This window comes from Candidozyma haemuli (assembly GCF_002926055.2).
Source record: "Candidozyma haemuli strain B11899 chromosome Unknown F_2014730914, whole genome shotgun sequence".
Taxonomy (NCBI): domain Eukaryota; kingdom Fungi; phylum Ascomycota; class Pichiomycetes; order Serinales; family Metschnikowiaceae; genus Candidozyma; species Candidozyma haemuli.
This window is the reverse complement of record NW_020289912.1, coordinates 944,021-959,918: the sequence shown is the minus strand read 5'-3', so window position 1 is coordinate 959,918 and position 15,898 is coordinate 944,021. Positions and strand designations below refer to the sequence as shown.

Here is a 15,898-nt window from a genome sequence, read left to right as displayed (position 1 = left end):
TTGCTTGTCAACGAGCGCAATCTGCTTTATAGAAAACTTCTTTTCATGTTTTTCCAACTCCATCCCACCTTTCCCCATTATCAACATGTCTAAACCTCTTGACACATAATAGAAGCCTGTCAGCCTGTCACTTCGCGGAGACATTTCCTAGTTGGGCAATACCACCTGTTCTGTGTCAGACGTGCCTGGTCTCGGAACGGCGCCGCACCCAAAGCTCGGATCATCCACTATATTACCGAAATGTGGGATACGTTTTGCAGCTGCAAAATAAGGAAAAGGAAACATCTGAGAGGCCCACAAACTCGGCCTCGAAGGGGTTAAGTTGCCGAATTTCCGGTATTAGGCGTCCTTCCCAGATGCTATCATTGGTTGGACTGGCCAGTGCCAAGTAAAATAAAACTGAATTAAGGCATTTACTAAAATATTCACAAGCTCTATGCCTATGGTGATGATGTTTTAGGAAAAGGTTTGGGGGACCCACCGGCTAGCCGGTAAGTTTGGATCTTCTTTTTTTTCTTTTTCTTTTTCAACAAACTAGTTCATCATTTGCTATTTCTTTTTCTTTCTTCTGCTGCTTCATACCGCCTAATCTGATGCCATCAGTGGAAGGTAGCAACCGACCTGACGTAGGCCAGGATGTGTAAGCTAGGTGTGATGAGGGTGAAATTGAACACACGGTGCAGATGTCGTATGCAAGTATGTGCCAAAGCCGACCGTTCTTAATAGCGTTGTTCCTGCCGCCGTGCATAAGTCGGTCCATAGGCGATTGACAGTGCTCTCTTTGCACTCTAGACAAATGGTGAAAAAACACCTCAAGTGGCCAGTAAGCGGCTACTCGAGACGACCGTGCAGATTATGTATTAGATCGGCTGCCGCTTCAGGCTTTCAGCAGGCAAAACGCACGTCTCCAGAAATGTATAACCAATCAGTAGATTTTTAGAAAATCCGGTGGGTTCCGACTTTAGCGATGCCACGGATTTCATCGATCTTTGTCCTCGCTGATCTCGAGATATAAAGACGCCGCTTCTGCCGCTTCAATCTAATCTGATTCATCAAAAGTTTTCCTTCTCTAATAATGGCTCCACCTCAAGAACTTATTTCTGAGAAGGATTCATCCGCCTCTGAGAGATACCATCAGCAACTGAGCGACGAGCTTAACGTCGGTCTGTCTGATGAGTTCCCTAGTGATGAGGAAAAGGTCAAGGATCATGCTTTGGCTGCTGTCGAGTCCAAGAACTCCTTGGACACCGATGATGGCTTCAAGTTTAACCAGGGTGATATTATGGCCATTTTGATGGATGACGATGGAGACTTGCCTGCTTTGACTTTGCGTATGTGGGTCATGGCTATCTGTCTTGGTGCTTTTGTCGCTGGTGTTGATGCTTTCTTCAACATGAGATTCCCTACAATCACCATTGCCGTTGTCGTCATCCAGGTCATCTCCTGGCCTATTGGTCAAGCATGGCACTACGTTGTGCCCCAGTGGGATGTGCCTCTTCCATTTGGCTGGTCCTTCAGCTTGAACCCTGGTCCTTTCAACTACAAGGAACACACTTCTATCTTTATCTTCTGTAACGTTGTCATCAGTGCTGGTTTGGTTAACAACTTGGTCATTGAAGACACCAAGTACTTCCAGAAAGATATTGGTATTCCTCGTCAGATTCTTTTCAACATCTCCTGTTACATCCACTCTGTTGGTCTTGTGGGTCTTTTCAGAGATGTCATGATTACTCCTGCTGAGAGAGTCTGGCCTGGTGTGCTTTCCAACATTGCCTTGTTCAAGACCATCTACTCTAAGGACAATCCAGTTGTTAACGGATGGAAGATGCCTCGTGGTATTTTCTTCGTCATTGTGTTCATTTGCTCCTTCGTTTACTACTGGTTCCCTGATCTTATCTTCCCATTCTTTTCCACCATTGGTGCATGGATCAGTTGGATCAAGCCAGACAGTGCCCCACTTTCCCAGGTTTTCGGTGTCAAGACTGGTCTTGGTCTTTTCCCACTTACCTTGGACTGGACCCAAATCACTTCGATTAACAACCCATTGACCACTCCATTCTTTGCTGTTGCTTCGATGTTTGCTTCTTTCGTTTTCTGGATTTGGATTGTTATGCCTGGTCTCTACTACCAGAACCACTGGGACACTGCTCACATGCCTATCATGAGTAACAGTGTTTTCGACATGTCTGGTAAGCAGTACAACTTTTCCAGAATTGTTGATGACGACTGGGGTCTTGACCGTGAGAAGTTCGACAACTACTCCCATGCTTTCATGCCTGTGGCTTTCTTGATGAGTTTGGCTCTTGGTATTGCTGTCTTCTCTTCCCTTGTGGTTCACACCGCCTTGAAGTTCCGTTCTGAAATCTGGTTACCATGGGTCAACCGTAGCAAGCACGAGGATATCTTTAACAAGGCTGTTAGACAGTACCTGGAGTACCCTAAGTGGATTTACGTTGCTATGATTGTTGTTGGTTTGGCTCTTGGTTTTGCCTTTTCTGAGGGCTGGAACGACTCTCCAATCGATGCTGGTGGATACTTTGTTTCTGTTCTTATTGGTTCTGTTATGTTCGTGCCACTTTCCCTTCTTGAAGCCAGAGCCAACACGATTGTGTCCTTGCAAAGTTTCTTCGAGATTGTCTCTGCTAACTGGTACAAGGGTAACTCGTACACTTTGCTTTACTTCTACTCCTTCGGTTTCAGTATCATCCAGCACGGTATGCACATGGCTCAGAGTGCCAAGATGGGTCACTACATGAGAGTTCCTCCAAAGCACGTTATCATCTTGCTTTTCGTCGGTGGTATCTGGGCTTCTCTTGTGTCCCCAGCTGTTACTGGTTACTTGTTGTACCACATTGATGACATTTGCACTCCAAACGCCAGAAACAACATGGTTTGCCGTAAGCAAAAGACTGCCTTCAACACTCACTCTATGTGGGGATTGTTCGGCAGTGAGATCTTCGTCCCTGGTGGCAGATACTCTTGGGTCTTGTGGTTCTTCCTTGTTGGTGCTGTTGTTCCTATTGCCCACTATGCCTGGTGCAAGTTCAGACCAAACTCTTGGGTTAAGAGATTTGACCCTATTTTGTTCTTCGGTGGTGCTGCCATGATTCCAGGTGTTACTGGTTACAACTTCTCCACCTGGTTCGTTACCGCTGCCATCTTCAACTACTTCATCCACCGTAAGTACACTGGTTGGTGGAGAAAGTACAACTTGGTCAGCTCGGTTGCGCTAGATAGTGGTGTTGCCATAGCTGCTATTCTTATTTACTTCTGTGTTGTCTACACTGGTGCCTCCAAGAACTACTCCTGGTGGGCCACTGAGGTGTCCAAGGACGGTTGCGATGCCAACGGATGTCCACACCTTTCCAAGCAGATCCCTAGACCAGAGGGTTACGCTTTCTAATATGTTTTTACTGTGATAGATTTGATATTTTCAATGATTAGTCGTGATGAGGATAAAAAGTCCCCATCCTTTTAATAATATAATTTTTCGATATAAAGAGTAGACAGAAGAGCTAGCTTTAGAGGTATGTTAATTCTATTCCATTGAAACTAGCAAAGAAGGATAACCACCCAATGCATAAAGCTTTGTTGAAGTCAGAGGACAAATGGCTTATATTATAAGCTGAAGTAGTATATATATTTATAAGGTGAGTAGGTGTTCATGTGGCTGACGATAAATACATATTTTGTAAAAGGAATGACCCGTGAGTTGCTTTGTTTATTTACTAGAAGACAGAAGGGCTAGAGAGAAGCCAACTCTGACACAGCCCATGCTATTAAGTATGTTTGAAGATGCCTCTTTAAAAAGTTTGGTGCTATAAGTTCGATAATATACCATAAGATCATAGGTGATACCAAGACTCCGAAACCAACTACCCCTTTGAAAACGAAAGGGGTGGTTGTTCAAGAAGACTGAGCAATTTTATGACCTCTGAACTGATCTTTGGACCGAGAATCTCCTTGTAGATATCATCCATGATTCTCAGTGGATCTTCTAGTATCCAGCTTGCAAAGTAAGCATCATTTTCCAACTGCCTCGAAGTATCTTTCATCACATTCAAGAGAAGTGACATCATATCAGCAGGTATTTTAAGTCTATAAAGGCTATTTCTGACCTTCAATAATTTCTCTGGAGAGTATTCTTGACACAAAAACCACGACCATGCCTTGTCTACTATCTTTTGATATCCTTAACATCTCTCGCTGTTTGGGCAGCCATGGCAGGGCACAATCTTCCAGCCATGAGGTTTTGAGGGTAGTGTCTGATACTAAAGGTGCAAGTAGTATCTTTGAAGGATTTCTTATAGAAAAACTTTGACTTCACGCGAATGTGTGGAGCTTGATTAGTCTTTTCGTCTTGCAGCATATTGATGTTGTTCATAATGTCAGCGCTGGAGAATAATCTTGAGGAGTTGAAACTGCTGTTAAAGAAGAATATATACTTGAAAAGTTAAGGCTTTTATAATATGAACACTTAAAGATGTTTTTACACAGCCTGTTTGCGATATTATTATGCTTTCCACATATCTCATGGCAGCTTCTGGGGAAACTCAAGGAAAAACACCGTAGCTCATTTAGGAAGGTAATTTAACTGAATAGCGCATCTATACTGATTAAAATGCCTGACTTTGGCTTTTTGTTAGGACTAATCCCCAAGGCTTTAGTGGGAAATTTAATTCTGTATCTTCCGAAACTATTTTCACTTTCTGCTGCCAATAATGCCCCTCGGACTACTTCAAGAACAGTACATCACTACAACGGCCTAACTCTATTAAACTAAGTGAAACATGTTCAACCCCCTGGAAACTAGGCAACAGGAAATGGCCTCTGACGAAGTGTATAATTTCATCACAAAATCCTTCATATCTCGCTCAATTTTTGCCCTAGCACATTCAGATTTCTACAGTGAATTTTTGTACGTTTATTTCAAATGTAACAGTAATAAAATTTGAACATTTTTGAGGGTGGTCCAAAACATGTGTCATATAAGTACCTTAGCCTTCATTCTTCAACGTCGCCGGTCTAGTATAGTGGTTAGTACAGTTCGTTGTGGCCGAACAAACCCAGGTTCGATTCCTGGGGCCGGCAATTTTTTTTTTTTTTTTTTGGTCCGCACCGATCTACACTTATCTAGAAACGCCTCCAGCAACTACTCATCATGGTAGCAGAACCCGTTCAGGCGGCCAAAGAAGCACTCAATCTGGCTTACACGTCCGCATCTAGCTTTTTCTCATCCCTGCTGAAAGCTGTCAATGAGTCTCTCCCCGATCTGGACTCGGTACTCAACCTGAAGCTATTCAGTATGCTCAGATCAGAGCCACAGCCAGCTCCTCAACCACAAGAACGAGCGGTCGACCGAATCACGCGGCTGATTCAGGACCATAAGGTGGCTGCCGCTTCATGTTTTGCTATATCTTTGAGTGCCACAAGCTACTTGATCTATAGACATCTCAGAACCCCTAGTACTAAGAACAAGCCTCGAAGGAGGGTCCCCAAACTTGCCAATGGCGCTCGCAGAGACGTTGTGCTTGTTGTTGGGTCGCCTACCGAGCCCATGACCCGGTTGATAGCGGTGGATTTTGAAAAGAGGGGCTTTATCGTTTACTTGACTATCCTTGATGATAAGGACTACAAATACATTCAGTCGAACCAGGTGACTGACGACATCAACTACTTGAATCTAGTGGAAGATTCTTACGAAACGCAGTTGAGCAAATTCCGTAAGATTCTCCATGTGGGCGTTGTGCCGTTCCCTGGCGCCGAGGCACACCACCTTCGTCTTTCAGCCATGGTATTCGCTCCTACCTTATACTTTCCCCTTGGCCCGCTTGAGAATACGCCCGAGCTGAGCTGGCAAAGACTGCTCTTCCGCTTGAATGTGACCACGAAGCTTCTATCCCTGGGTCTCTTGGACGTGGTGCGGGAGCAGAGTAGCAGCATTGTGGCCATTGTGCCTAGCATTGTGAGTTCGCTTCGGATGCCGTACCATGGGCCCGAGTCGGTGTTGCAGAATAGCATGAAAGACATTTTTACCACCCTAGCGAAGGAATTGAGGCCTCAGAATATTAATGTCACCCAGGTCCGTCTAGGGAATTTGAACCTTACAACTTCAAAGACAGGTGCGACCCTGGTTGGTGATAGCGTGCCGACGATAGTGGAAGCAGAAGTCCGCTCATGGAGTGAAGACATGCGTAGTGCTTACGGCTCGGACTTCCAGAAGTCTCAGGCGAATCTGAGGCCAATGGGAAGCTCTTTCAAGAGCAAAGGCTTGCGTGAGTTGTACCATGTTCTATTTGATTTGATCTTTTACAAAGGACGTGCCCCATCGGTGATTTACTGTGGCACAGGCGCCCGTGCTTACGACAGGCTAGTATCGTACTTGCCATATTCGATGAGCGAACTTATCTTTTAGGATGGGTATAGGGCACAGTCTTACCACTGTTTTATATATAGATCGGGACAGGGCGAACTGCTGTCGTTTGAAGGTTCCACTTCGTCATAGCTGTGCTGCATGGCTCCAACCGTGAAATGATTCGACCAGAGTTCACCTTCTTGTTAGGGCTTAAGGCTGCAATCATACTTTCGTGGGACGAATGCAGAAGCTTAAAGGTTAACTCAAGCAGCTATATTTCGCAGCCATGGTTCCTCTATTCACGGTTCATAGGATATCTTAGCCACTGCCAATAACATAACTGCATTTCGTCATATGTGCTGATGAAACAGAAACAGAATATAAATCAAAACGATTCCTATTCAACCCAAAAATTATTATATCTGACTTCTACCTCACAAGCCCTAAGGCCTTTCTTTATGGCTCCCAGCCCACGATCACCAGCCGCGTTATGTGTCGCGCGCGACTCCACGCTCGCCTATATAACATCGAAGGCATCGCTCTTCTCACTTTTTTTTCTTCACGTTCATAGACAACGATTTGTTTTCGAAGCTTACGAAATGGCGTTCTCGCCAGGTCTCAGGACCATAGCTTCGGGGAAAGTCTCCGGCCGTGGCAGCGGAAACGCAGCGGACGAATTCCTCCGTTTGCACAATGCCAGTGAAGGATTGAGCTAGGCTCATTGGCAATGCCTGTTGGGCACCTTCTTCCAATGATGCTCCTCAGTAGGACGTGTTTCCTGCTCGTGTAAACCCGCTAATTGTTTGTTCCTTTGAACTTTATGGACTTCGGTCCTGGACAGTTCTGTGGTGGCGGGCGCTGGGGTTATACGGTCGCTGGGTTCTTGTATTATTGGAAGATTGGCTCGACTTAAGGGTATTGTTGGGGGTCTAGCGTTCTGGAGTCTGGCATTGTTGCTTCCTCTGGGGTCACCTGGAGTTCAGTCATTCGGCAATGGGACGGCGTGTCCTAAACGATAGGTATAACAAATGGCCAATACTGGCTAACCCAATGGAGCTCACTCTTGTCTATGAACGTCACTCTTCCTTTTTTTTTCAAGTTCGATATCTACGATGAGATATACGTACAGTCAAATGTACCGGACTTTACATTTTGTAATTGTCATTTGGGTTAACGTGGTTTCCAAAGTGTCATGACCGACTTTGTATGATGAAATACCAAAGCAAACATAGAGTCAAGCTCTGAGAGGATTTCACAGTCTGGAAAAATGGCTGGTTTTCTTTCGTGGACGAGATTTGCATTCATTTTCTGAACAGTTATTCTAGTCGTGACATTAGGAAATCACTTTATTGAAATGGTACCTACAGAATGGCACTTGTAAAACTTAAATAGAAACTATAGTACAGCATTGGAGAAACTAAACATGCGCAGTAAATGGGGGTTACTTGTCTCGTGCGGTATAAGCGTCCCGAGACATGAATGCCAGAAAGGATAAGCACCTTTAATCGACCTGCCAGTGGCTTGTCAATGCAGAGCTGGAATCTCCAGACAACTCTGCCATGTATAGCAAAAGTGTTGTGCCCATCTTGACCCAGTTCCAGAATTGCCAAGGGTGGACGATGATAACAACGTCCTTTGGTGCTGAAGCCCACCAGCCCCAGAGTTTGAGCTCTGAGCCAAGCTCACCATTATACAGAAGCATCATATGACTGTAGACGGCAATGATGATGCATGGAGAATATGCATAAATCAACTTGATGGTAGTAGAAGGGGCAGAACGAGCACTCTTGAGTTTAAGACGTGCTTGCTGTTCCTTGCGCTTGACATCGGCCTGCAGCAGAACGGGGGATATTGAGGCCGAAGACGACAGTCTTGAGCCAAGATGCGGAGGTGTTCTAGGTGGAGAATAAGGAAGCCTATGATACAAAGATGGAATAATCTTGGTAGCAGCGTAAAACACGCCAATGCGGTAGGCCAAATTAACAACCAAGGGTAAAGTGAGCTTCTCTGCAGACGATAGGAAGAAATCCCATATGGTCTTGAATGAGCCAGGTAAGTTCTGTGCCAAAAAAGGAAGGACAGCCAGGATGGTGTTGGTGAGTGGAGGAGGAAGTCTAGGAATCTCGTTTTGCAAGTTGAGTTTGGTCTGAGTGAACAAGTTTGTCAAAGTCTGAGCAGCGTTGTCGGAGAGCGATGGGAACATCTCGTAGATACATCTCACGATGTAGGCAAACAACAAAGAAGATTCAATCATGGATCCCTTGCCCGACACGATACCATAAAAACCGAGACCGATAGTCAAGGTCAAGAAGGAACCTAAAAGTGAAGCGCTGCCCAACTCAATAGTAAATGGCAACACGTAGATTCTGTACAAAAAGTATAAGGCGCCCGTTATGGTGAAACCTGAGCCGATTAACGACACGAAAAGCCAGCTATCTGACTTGTATAAAGTGAGCCATTCCAAAGTCTGGGAAATAGCCTGGAGCAAAAGCAAAGAACAGAAACCTTCGGCAATGGTAAACACAGGCGTCAGGTGAACCAATATATACCGCCATACGGCGACAACGGCAAAGTGGCTGTGGTTGTTCTGGTTCTGACAGTACAGAATAATGTACATCAATATACTCGGTAGGAAAACATGCTGGGCATAATAAAGCGGCACCAAAACCTTCAACACGGTGAAACGACGGGAAAGTAGCCGGATAGACGTGAGGAGGAAGTATAACAGTAGAATGGTGAGGGAGTAAGTAAGGCCACACTGAACACCTCCCAAGTCAAACGCTAGCGGCACGGTAAGCACAATGAGCGCCAAGTATATGATCGAAAAGATCGACTTGACGAAGTTCTTTAGTTTGCGCATGGCGTCTTTGTGGGATCTAGTGGTGTGGTTTATGGTTTGATGATGGGTGGTAAGGGGAAAGTTTGGATTTGAGAAAAGGGAGGGCCATACAGGTTTCCAGGGCAGAGGAGGCTTTTCTGGTGAAGGGGTCTGAAGGGGAGGAGATGATGAAGATAATGGCCAGGGTGAATGTGATTAATGGACGGTTTGAATGGTTTTTAAAAATGGTTGAAGGGGTCTTTGTTGGGTTTAATTGGGCGAACTGGAAGGCTGTTTTTATGGGAGTGTGGTGTTTTGCAACCACTGAGGCTCGGCAGAAAAAAAGGCCATCCGGTGATGGATTGGTGAGGGAAGAGGGTAGAAGAGGGTGACTCTAGTTGGAGACGGGGAGAAGAGATTTGTTGGGTTAGGGGGTTTTTGTGTTGGTGGTTGTGTGGTGCTTCAGTGTATGGTTGGTTGGGTTGTATTAGGTTTCTCAGGAAGACCATGCATAAAACCACACTTTGGGCTGCGTTCACCGTGAAAAGTGAAAGATGGGGTTTGGAAGGCAGAGGAGCAGCGTGAATTGAATAGTGTATTTTTGACTCTTCCTTGAGGGATTTTATATGCTTGGTTTGGCTTAAGTACTGGTAATATGGTGTAGTGGATGGTAGAGAAGTGCATCTAGGATGTGTTTCAGGAAATAGAGTAGACATGACGCTGTAGTTAAACTATTGATGTAGTTGGCAATATTATTTTACGCTTCTATTTGAGCAGGAGTCACGTCTATAGGTGTTCTGGGCTCAGAGGGCCTGGCCACTGGAGAATGTGTATGTTGTAGGAGCGACGGTGACGTAATTGATGGATGGAACAGGCTGGTTGGTGGATGCTCCCAGGGCTTGAAACTTTGATTTCGAACCAGAGTGATCAGAGATTTTGGTTGATCAGCTGGCTTCATTCCCTTTGAAGTCAGCAGTAGTAGTAATGATCCAGTCTAGTGATTCTGAGGGTATTTCCCATCGTTATCTGTAGCTCTAATAATAACCAATAACATATCCCCTTCCTATCCTTGCGAGAGGTCAATTATATTATTTCTACTGGAATCGGCATACCTTTCCAGTATCACTTTAATGTGAAGTGCCTCGAAGTAACCACTTTAAGGAATGAAGGTTACCAAAGGCCTGAATAGCCCTAGCACCCCTCAGAAGCATAAATTCAATTTCTATCAGCTATATTCTAAACCAAACAAAATCAATATATCTCCACTTTCCAATTTATCGTGTCCGTTTGCATTTTTGGCATTTTTGTGTACCTTCATTTTGCAGCCATTATTTTTCACTCCGCAGCCAGTTTTCCAGAGATGTTGCAATCAACACTCATACCATATCCTCATACTTCTACATAAAATAATAAAATAGCAACAGAAAAGGAAACCTAACCAACACTTATTATCCCTGAGGGCTAATTTTATTCTCCACGGTCAATCACCAGCTCTACCCACCACATCAGTCAAACCTCATCTCTCCATACTAAGGGTCCTGCACTTCCTCATCGCTACATCATCGCTAGCTACTACTCTCCAGAACCACCAATGCCCAAGAGAAACGCCAGCGAAGGTGCTGTGAACGGCGCCAAGCGTCCAAGACAGAAATATGGAAGACAGGAACTTAGGAAAATCAATAGAACCACTCGAAGAGATAAGGAAGTGGAAGAGGAAGAAGAGGAACAGGATGAGGCCTCTGACCAGGAATCCGAGGAGCCCCAACCTGTGTCTTCCAAGAGTGAAAGCTTTCCAGAGAACGAATCAAGAGAGTCGTATAACGCTTTGCTTACGCTTCTTAAGAGCGACCATCCAGAAATCAGAAAGAAGGATACCAAGAGGACTCACAATGAAGAGAACCTGGAGGATATAGCAGGTGTGAACTTGGAGGATGAGGCAGAAGACGATGGTGCTGAGGCAGAAGAGGAAGAAGAAGAGGAGGAACAAGATGATGAGGATGAGGACGATAACATCTTGTTGAAAGATCCTTTTGAGAGCCACTTCAACTTGATATCAGAGGAGCTTGTGGAGAAGAAAGGAAAGGCCATTGCTGCTAAGGAACCATGGCAGACCTCAAAGTCAAAGATTGCCGATACCATCTATACGGCACTTCTGCAATCGCCTCCAGGTGACAATATTTCCATTCCTAACTTTGACAAGCTTACCCTGCTTGGTCAGTATAATTGCATTAAAAGAAGAGTCGGAGAGGCCTTTTTGAAAAACTACTCTGGCGACTTCAAGCCCATGGATAAGGCATTGATAGACGAGATATTATCGTACAAGGATGTTTCGTACCCAACGAAATCATACAAGAATACCTCTTACAAGAGGCTTTATGCATTGCATGTGTTGAACCATGTGTTCAAGACGAGAGATAGAGTGATGAAGAATAACGAGAAGCTCAGGAAGTTCCAGGATGATGTCAAAGAGGGAAAAATCGACAGAATGACCCAAGAGCCTGAGTTCAGAGATCAAGGATTCACCAGGCCAAAGGCTTTGATTCTCTTGCCCACGCGAAATGCCGCTTACGAGCTTATAGAGCTTCTTATTAAGCTCTCAGGATGTGACCAACAGGAGAACAGAAAGAGATTCAAGCAGCAGTTTCACGAGTCCGGTGGTCCTTCTGACACCAAGCCTGCTGACTTCAGAGAAATGTTCAAAGGAAATTCCAACGATTTCTTCAGCATAGGATTAAAGTTCACCAGAAAGTCGCTTAAGCTTTATTCGTCATTTTACACATCTGATGTGTTGATCGCATCTCCAATTGGTCTCTCCATGATTCTCGAAGACCCAAAACAATCCAAAAGACAATACGATTTCCTTTCTTCGATTGAAGTTCTTGTGATCGATCAAGCAAACCAGATTGAGATGCAAAATTGGGACCATGTAAACACTGTTCTCAAGTATATCAACAAGATCCCTAAGGAGTTCCATGGTGCTGATTTCTCGAGAATTAGAATGTGGGCAATCAACGATCAACTGAAATTCTTACGTCAGACGTTGGTGTTTAGTGAGTTCTTTACGCCTACCGTCAACAGTATGTTTTCCAAGTCACAAAACCTTGCTGGTCGTACGAGGTATAAGCCTGAGATCACTACCCAGTCATGTATCATGAACTCGATCGGTATCAAGATCAAACAAATATTCCAAAGATTCGAGTCGCCAGATCCAATTTCGAACTATGAATCCCGCTTCAAGTTTCTTGTCAATTCTGTCCTCCCCTCCATCAGCAAACAGACTCTGTACGAAGATGGTCTCTTGATTTACATTCCTTCATACTTTGACTACGTTAGAGTCAAGAACCATATGAAGCAGCATACGAAGCTCAATTTTGGTGCCATAGACGAATACTCATCGCAATCAAGAGTATCTCGAACCCGCCATGCTTTCCAAACCGGTAAGATCAAGATCCTTCTATACACAGAAAGATTGCACCATTTCAGAAGATTTGAAATTGGTGGTGTCAAGACAGTTTTGATCTACGAACCGCCAGCCAACCCTCTTTTCTACAAAGAGCTTCTTCGTTTCGTTGCCAAGTCAGTCTACAAAGAAGAGGCCGATATTGACCTTTCGTTTGTGAAGACACTCTTCTCCAAATGGGACGCTGTCTCGCTCGAAAGAATTGTGGGCAACGAAAGGGCTCCAGTGCTCTGTAACTCTGTGAACGAAACCTACGAGTTCAGGTAAGCTCAGTTCTCTCATGATAGACCTTATATTAGCTAATGTACATAGACGGCATTTCATCAACTCGAAAGCACGTTGAAGGCCATGACAAAGCACCCGATGGCCACATAGGGACTCAAACGTTCACCGATACGGGCAAACTTCCAAAACACACCGAACGCTCCGCTCTTGTTCTTGTCTAAGAGAGCAGGCCAAGAAGAGTGAACATATGTACATGTGCAAATAGCCAATAGAATGACTAGAAGCAATGACTGGAAGTTGAAAAGGGCAGACTATAGTTAGTATTCAGCTTTCAATTTGCGCTAGAATGCACGTACCATTATGGATATATATGAAAAATGGTGTAGTTGAGATGTTGATATGTATCAGATACCGCGCATACATAAGTACCCATCTCCAAGAGACCGACAGATCTCTTCCTACAGCATAATGCCAGATGAAATAGACCAATCTTCATTTGCCAGTATTCTCGAAGGGGTACGCAAGATGCGTGAATCCTACAATTCTCCAAAGCTGAGCGAACAGCTGGGAAGGACCCTGGAGAAGCCTCAGCAACAGCAACCACAACCAGCGGCACAACCAGTGGCAGCGCCAGCCCAAGCAGCCCAAGCAGCTGCAGCTACTACAAACGTACAAGAAACATCAAGAAGTACCCTAGATACAGCAGCTCAGGTCCAGCCGCCGAAGAACCGTAACAGACAGAACAGACCAACAGGGTCTAGGCGTGTCAGAGATACCGTGCAAACATATACATCAGTACAAGTGGCCCATTCACAAAAGGGAAATCCGCTTCTTGAAAGCCCTTCTATGAAGCTTACGCCTTGGGCGTATAATACACAGATTCTTCTGGACTACTATATTAACGCTACGCTTCAGGTGCTCTTCCTACTGTTGAAGTACCATAAGCTTCGGCCTGAGTATGTTTGGCGACGCATAGAGAAGATGAAAGGTGGCAGCTCTATTGTAGAGGAGAGACAGGAAGGTGACGAGGTTCTTCGAGTGCTTTTGGTGGTGGTTGATGTCGATTCTCCTCAGGATGCTATTAGGTCGTTGCTGAGCATATGTATACGGCACGATCTATCGATTGTGGTGGCATGGCTGTTTGAAGAGGCAGGAAACTACATTGCATATTTTAAGCTGAATGAGATGGTTAGATCGAAGGTAGACCTGTCCATTCAAGGTCTCAAGAAGGAGGACTATAATTCAACGATTGTTAGCTCTTTAACAACTGTTCGTGCTGTGAACAAGACTGATGTGGCTAACCTTTTGGCAAATTGCAAATCGTTCAAGCTGATTGTCTCCATGGCCACAGAGAACGACGGACTCTCGCATATCCAAGGTTTGGGAGAACGGAAGCTACTTAATCTACGTGCTGCGTTTGCGGAACCGTTTATTTTTAACAAAGACTACGAAGCAGAGAACTAGCATAGCTCATTATTTGGGGTGTGTTCTCGTTCGTCAGTCTTAAATAGTTACGATATCATGACGAATTTCTCTGCGTCTCTGCAGAATCTATGCTGCTCTCATGCCAGCGCCTGTTGCTGTTGTTGCTGCTGCTGCTGCTGCTGGTCCATCACCTTCTTCCTCAACACTAACGTGAGGTTATTCAAAATCTCGTTCTTCTGTACCAAGATCTCCTTCAACTTCTTCGAGTCATCGCCCAACTTGCTGAGCTTCTTCAGGTATACCTTTCTGGCGCTCTCAGCGTCCTTCTCCACAAAGTATCCAGTACCAATGTCCACCATGAAACGGTCTTTCTGAACAACCTTTCCAGGCAAATATAACGACGCCGTCATTGGCACAAGTAAATCGCCTCCTTTGGAAGCTTCCATGTTATCTATCGTGTTCACACAGTCCTGGAGCTTGGACTGAGCCGTTTGAAGTGCCTGAAGCGATTGAGTGAAATGTTGGATTTCCTGTTCTGTGGATTTTCTGATTTCCACAAGCTGCTGTGGCTCGAGCTGCAGGATATCGATCTTGCGCTGACTCATGGCGTTGGTGGTTGTAGTAAGTTGGAGGTGGATTGGATCAGTTGCAATTTTCGCACCGACTTCAGGCGCTGGGTAGAATGGGTGCAAAGTGAAGAGTTGGAGGTAAAGAGGAGTGAGGAAGTGGGGATATGAAATTTTGGATGAGTAAATTAATGCTATTAATTAAGGTGATGATGGGTTTGGTTGGTTTTTCTTGCTGGTTCTAGTGATTTCAAAAGTGCTTAGCTAGCCAGTTGGCTGCAAACGGTGAGAGACATACCATAGACCTATGGAGAGACGAAATAAAACTAAAGGATGGCGAAGCGGGGTTTCATCGGAGAAATGAAGGACTGTAAATAGCAAGATTTATGTTCTAGGTTGCTAGATTCAAGTACTCGAATCTTTCAGCTAGACAGTAGGAAGTGACGACCAGAAGGTCTACCTCTTTTAGATATACTTCTAGATGAGTTTAGCTTTCACACGGAGCACTTAGCGATAAAATTAATGCCTTTTACTTTTCGTACAATATCTGGAAACTCACTTCGTAACCACAGACATCTAAACTCTTGCATGGGCGGACCACTGCCCAGTTAGGCATACCCTTCCAAGCACCTAGCCAACTAAAACATCCCAAGGCAGCCACAATACGATCTAGAAAAGACTCTAGACAGCATCCATAACCTTTGCATTTAGCCTCTCCCTTACCTTCTCATCTCATCTTCCTCCTTCTTCCACCTACACTGACTTCCGGAAACTCTTGTTGACTATGTACAAATATGTTGCCTTCTAGGAGGCTATTTCAAAAGACCTTTACTGCTTCTCCTCAGAATCATGGGCACGCTTCTCGTCGAACTCCTCCTTGTTGAACTTCAACTTGTTCTTGTTCATACCACCAAAGTCAGAGTTGGCGTAGATGTTGAACAAAATGCTTCCGGTTCCCACGGCGGTGATGCCGAAAAGACCCAACACGAAGACTCTGTGAACGGCGTCCGTGGCACGAACACTCAAAGGAAGTTTGGACATTTTTCGTA

The 15,898-nt window shown here is 44.8% G+C and overlaps 6 protein-coding genes and 1 non-coding gene across 7 annotated transcripts; 5 read left to right on the top strand and 2 right to left on the bottom strand. All coding sequences in view use genetic code 12, as the record gives it.

The window, feature by feature from the left end:
* Positions 1 to 1,075: 1,075 nt before the first annotated feature.
* CXQ85_004089 (OPT family small oligopeptide transporter) lies at positions 1,076 to 3,403 on the top strand (the record flags this gene model as incomplete). Its single annotated transcript, XM_025487719.1, has 1 exon — positions 1,076 to 3,403. The coding sequence occupies one exon, from the start codon at positions 1,076 to 1,078 to the stop codon at positions 3,401 to 3,403; it is 2,328 nt and encodes a 775-aa protein (XP_025344735.1).
* Positions 3,404 to 5,019: 1,616 nt separating this feature from the next.
* CXQ85_004088 lies at positions 5,020 to 5,091 on the top strand. Its single transcript has one exon. It is a non-coding gene; the product is annotated as a tRNA-His (tRNA).
* A 70-nt stretch (positions 5,092 to 5,161) lies between these two features.
* On the top strand, positions 5,162 to 6,415 carry CXQ85_004087 (uncharacterized protein; the record flags this gene model as incomplete). The annotated part of the gene is made up of 1 exon (XM_025487718.1): positions 5,162 to 6,415. The coding sequence occupies one exon, from the start codon at positions 5,162 to 5,164 to the stop codon at positions 6,413 to 6,415; it is 1,254 nt and encodes a 417-aa protein (XP_025344734.1).
* Positions 6,416 to 7,856: 1,441 nt separating this feature from the next.
* Positions 7,857 to 9,215, bottom strand: CXQ85_004086 (uncharacterized protein; the record flags this gene model as incomplete). The annotated part of the gene is made up of 1 exon (XM_025487717.1): positions 7,857 to 9,215. One exon carries the CDS (start codon positions 9,213 to 9,215, stop codon positions 7,857 to 7,859), a length of 1,359 nt encoding a protein of 452 aa, XP_025344733.1.
* Positions 9,216 to 10,764: 1,549 nt separating this feature from the next.
* Positions 10,765 to 12,900, top strand: CXQ85_004085 (rRNA-binding ribosome biosynthesis protein; the record flags this gene model as incomplete). Its single annotated transcript, XM_025487716.1, has 1 exon — positions 10,765 to 12,900. One exon carries the CDS (start codon positions 10,765 to 10,767, stop codon positions 12,898 to 12,900), a length of 2,136 nt encoding a protein of 711 aa, XP_025344732.1.
* Positions 12,901 to 13,326: 426 nt separating this feature from the next.
* On the top strand, positions 13,327 to 14,322 carry RAD10 (Rad10p; the record flags this gene model as incomplete). Its single annotated transcript, XM_025487715.1, has 1 exon — positions 13,327 to 14,322. The coding sequence occupies one exon, from the start codon at positions 13,327 to 13,329 to the stop codon at positions 14,320 to 14,322; it is 996 nt and encodes a 331-aa protein (XP_025344731.1).
* A 98-nt stretch (positions 14,323 to 14,420) lies between these two features.
* Positions 14,421 to 15,890, bottom strand: CXQ85_004083 (uncharacterized protein; the record flags this gene model as incomplete). Its single annotated transcript, XM_025487714.1, has 2 exons — positions 14,421 to 14,883; positions 15,682 to 15,890. 2 exons carry the CDS (start codon positions 15,888 to 15,890, stop codon positions 14,421 to 14,423), a joined length of 672 nt encoding a protein of 223 aa, XP_025344730.1.
* Positions 15,891 to 15,898: the final 8 nt, after the last annotated feature.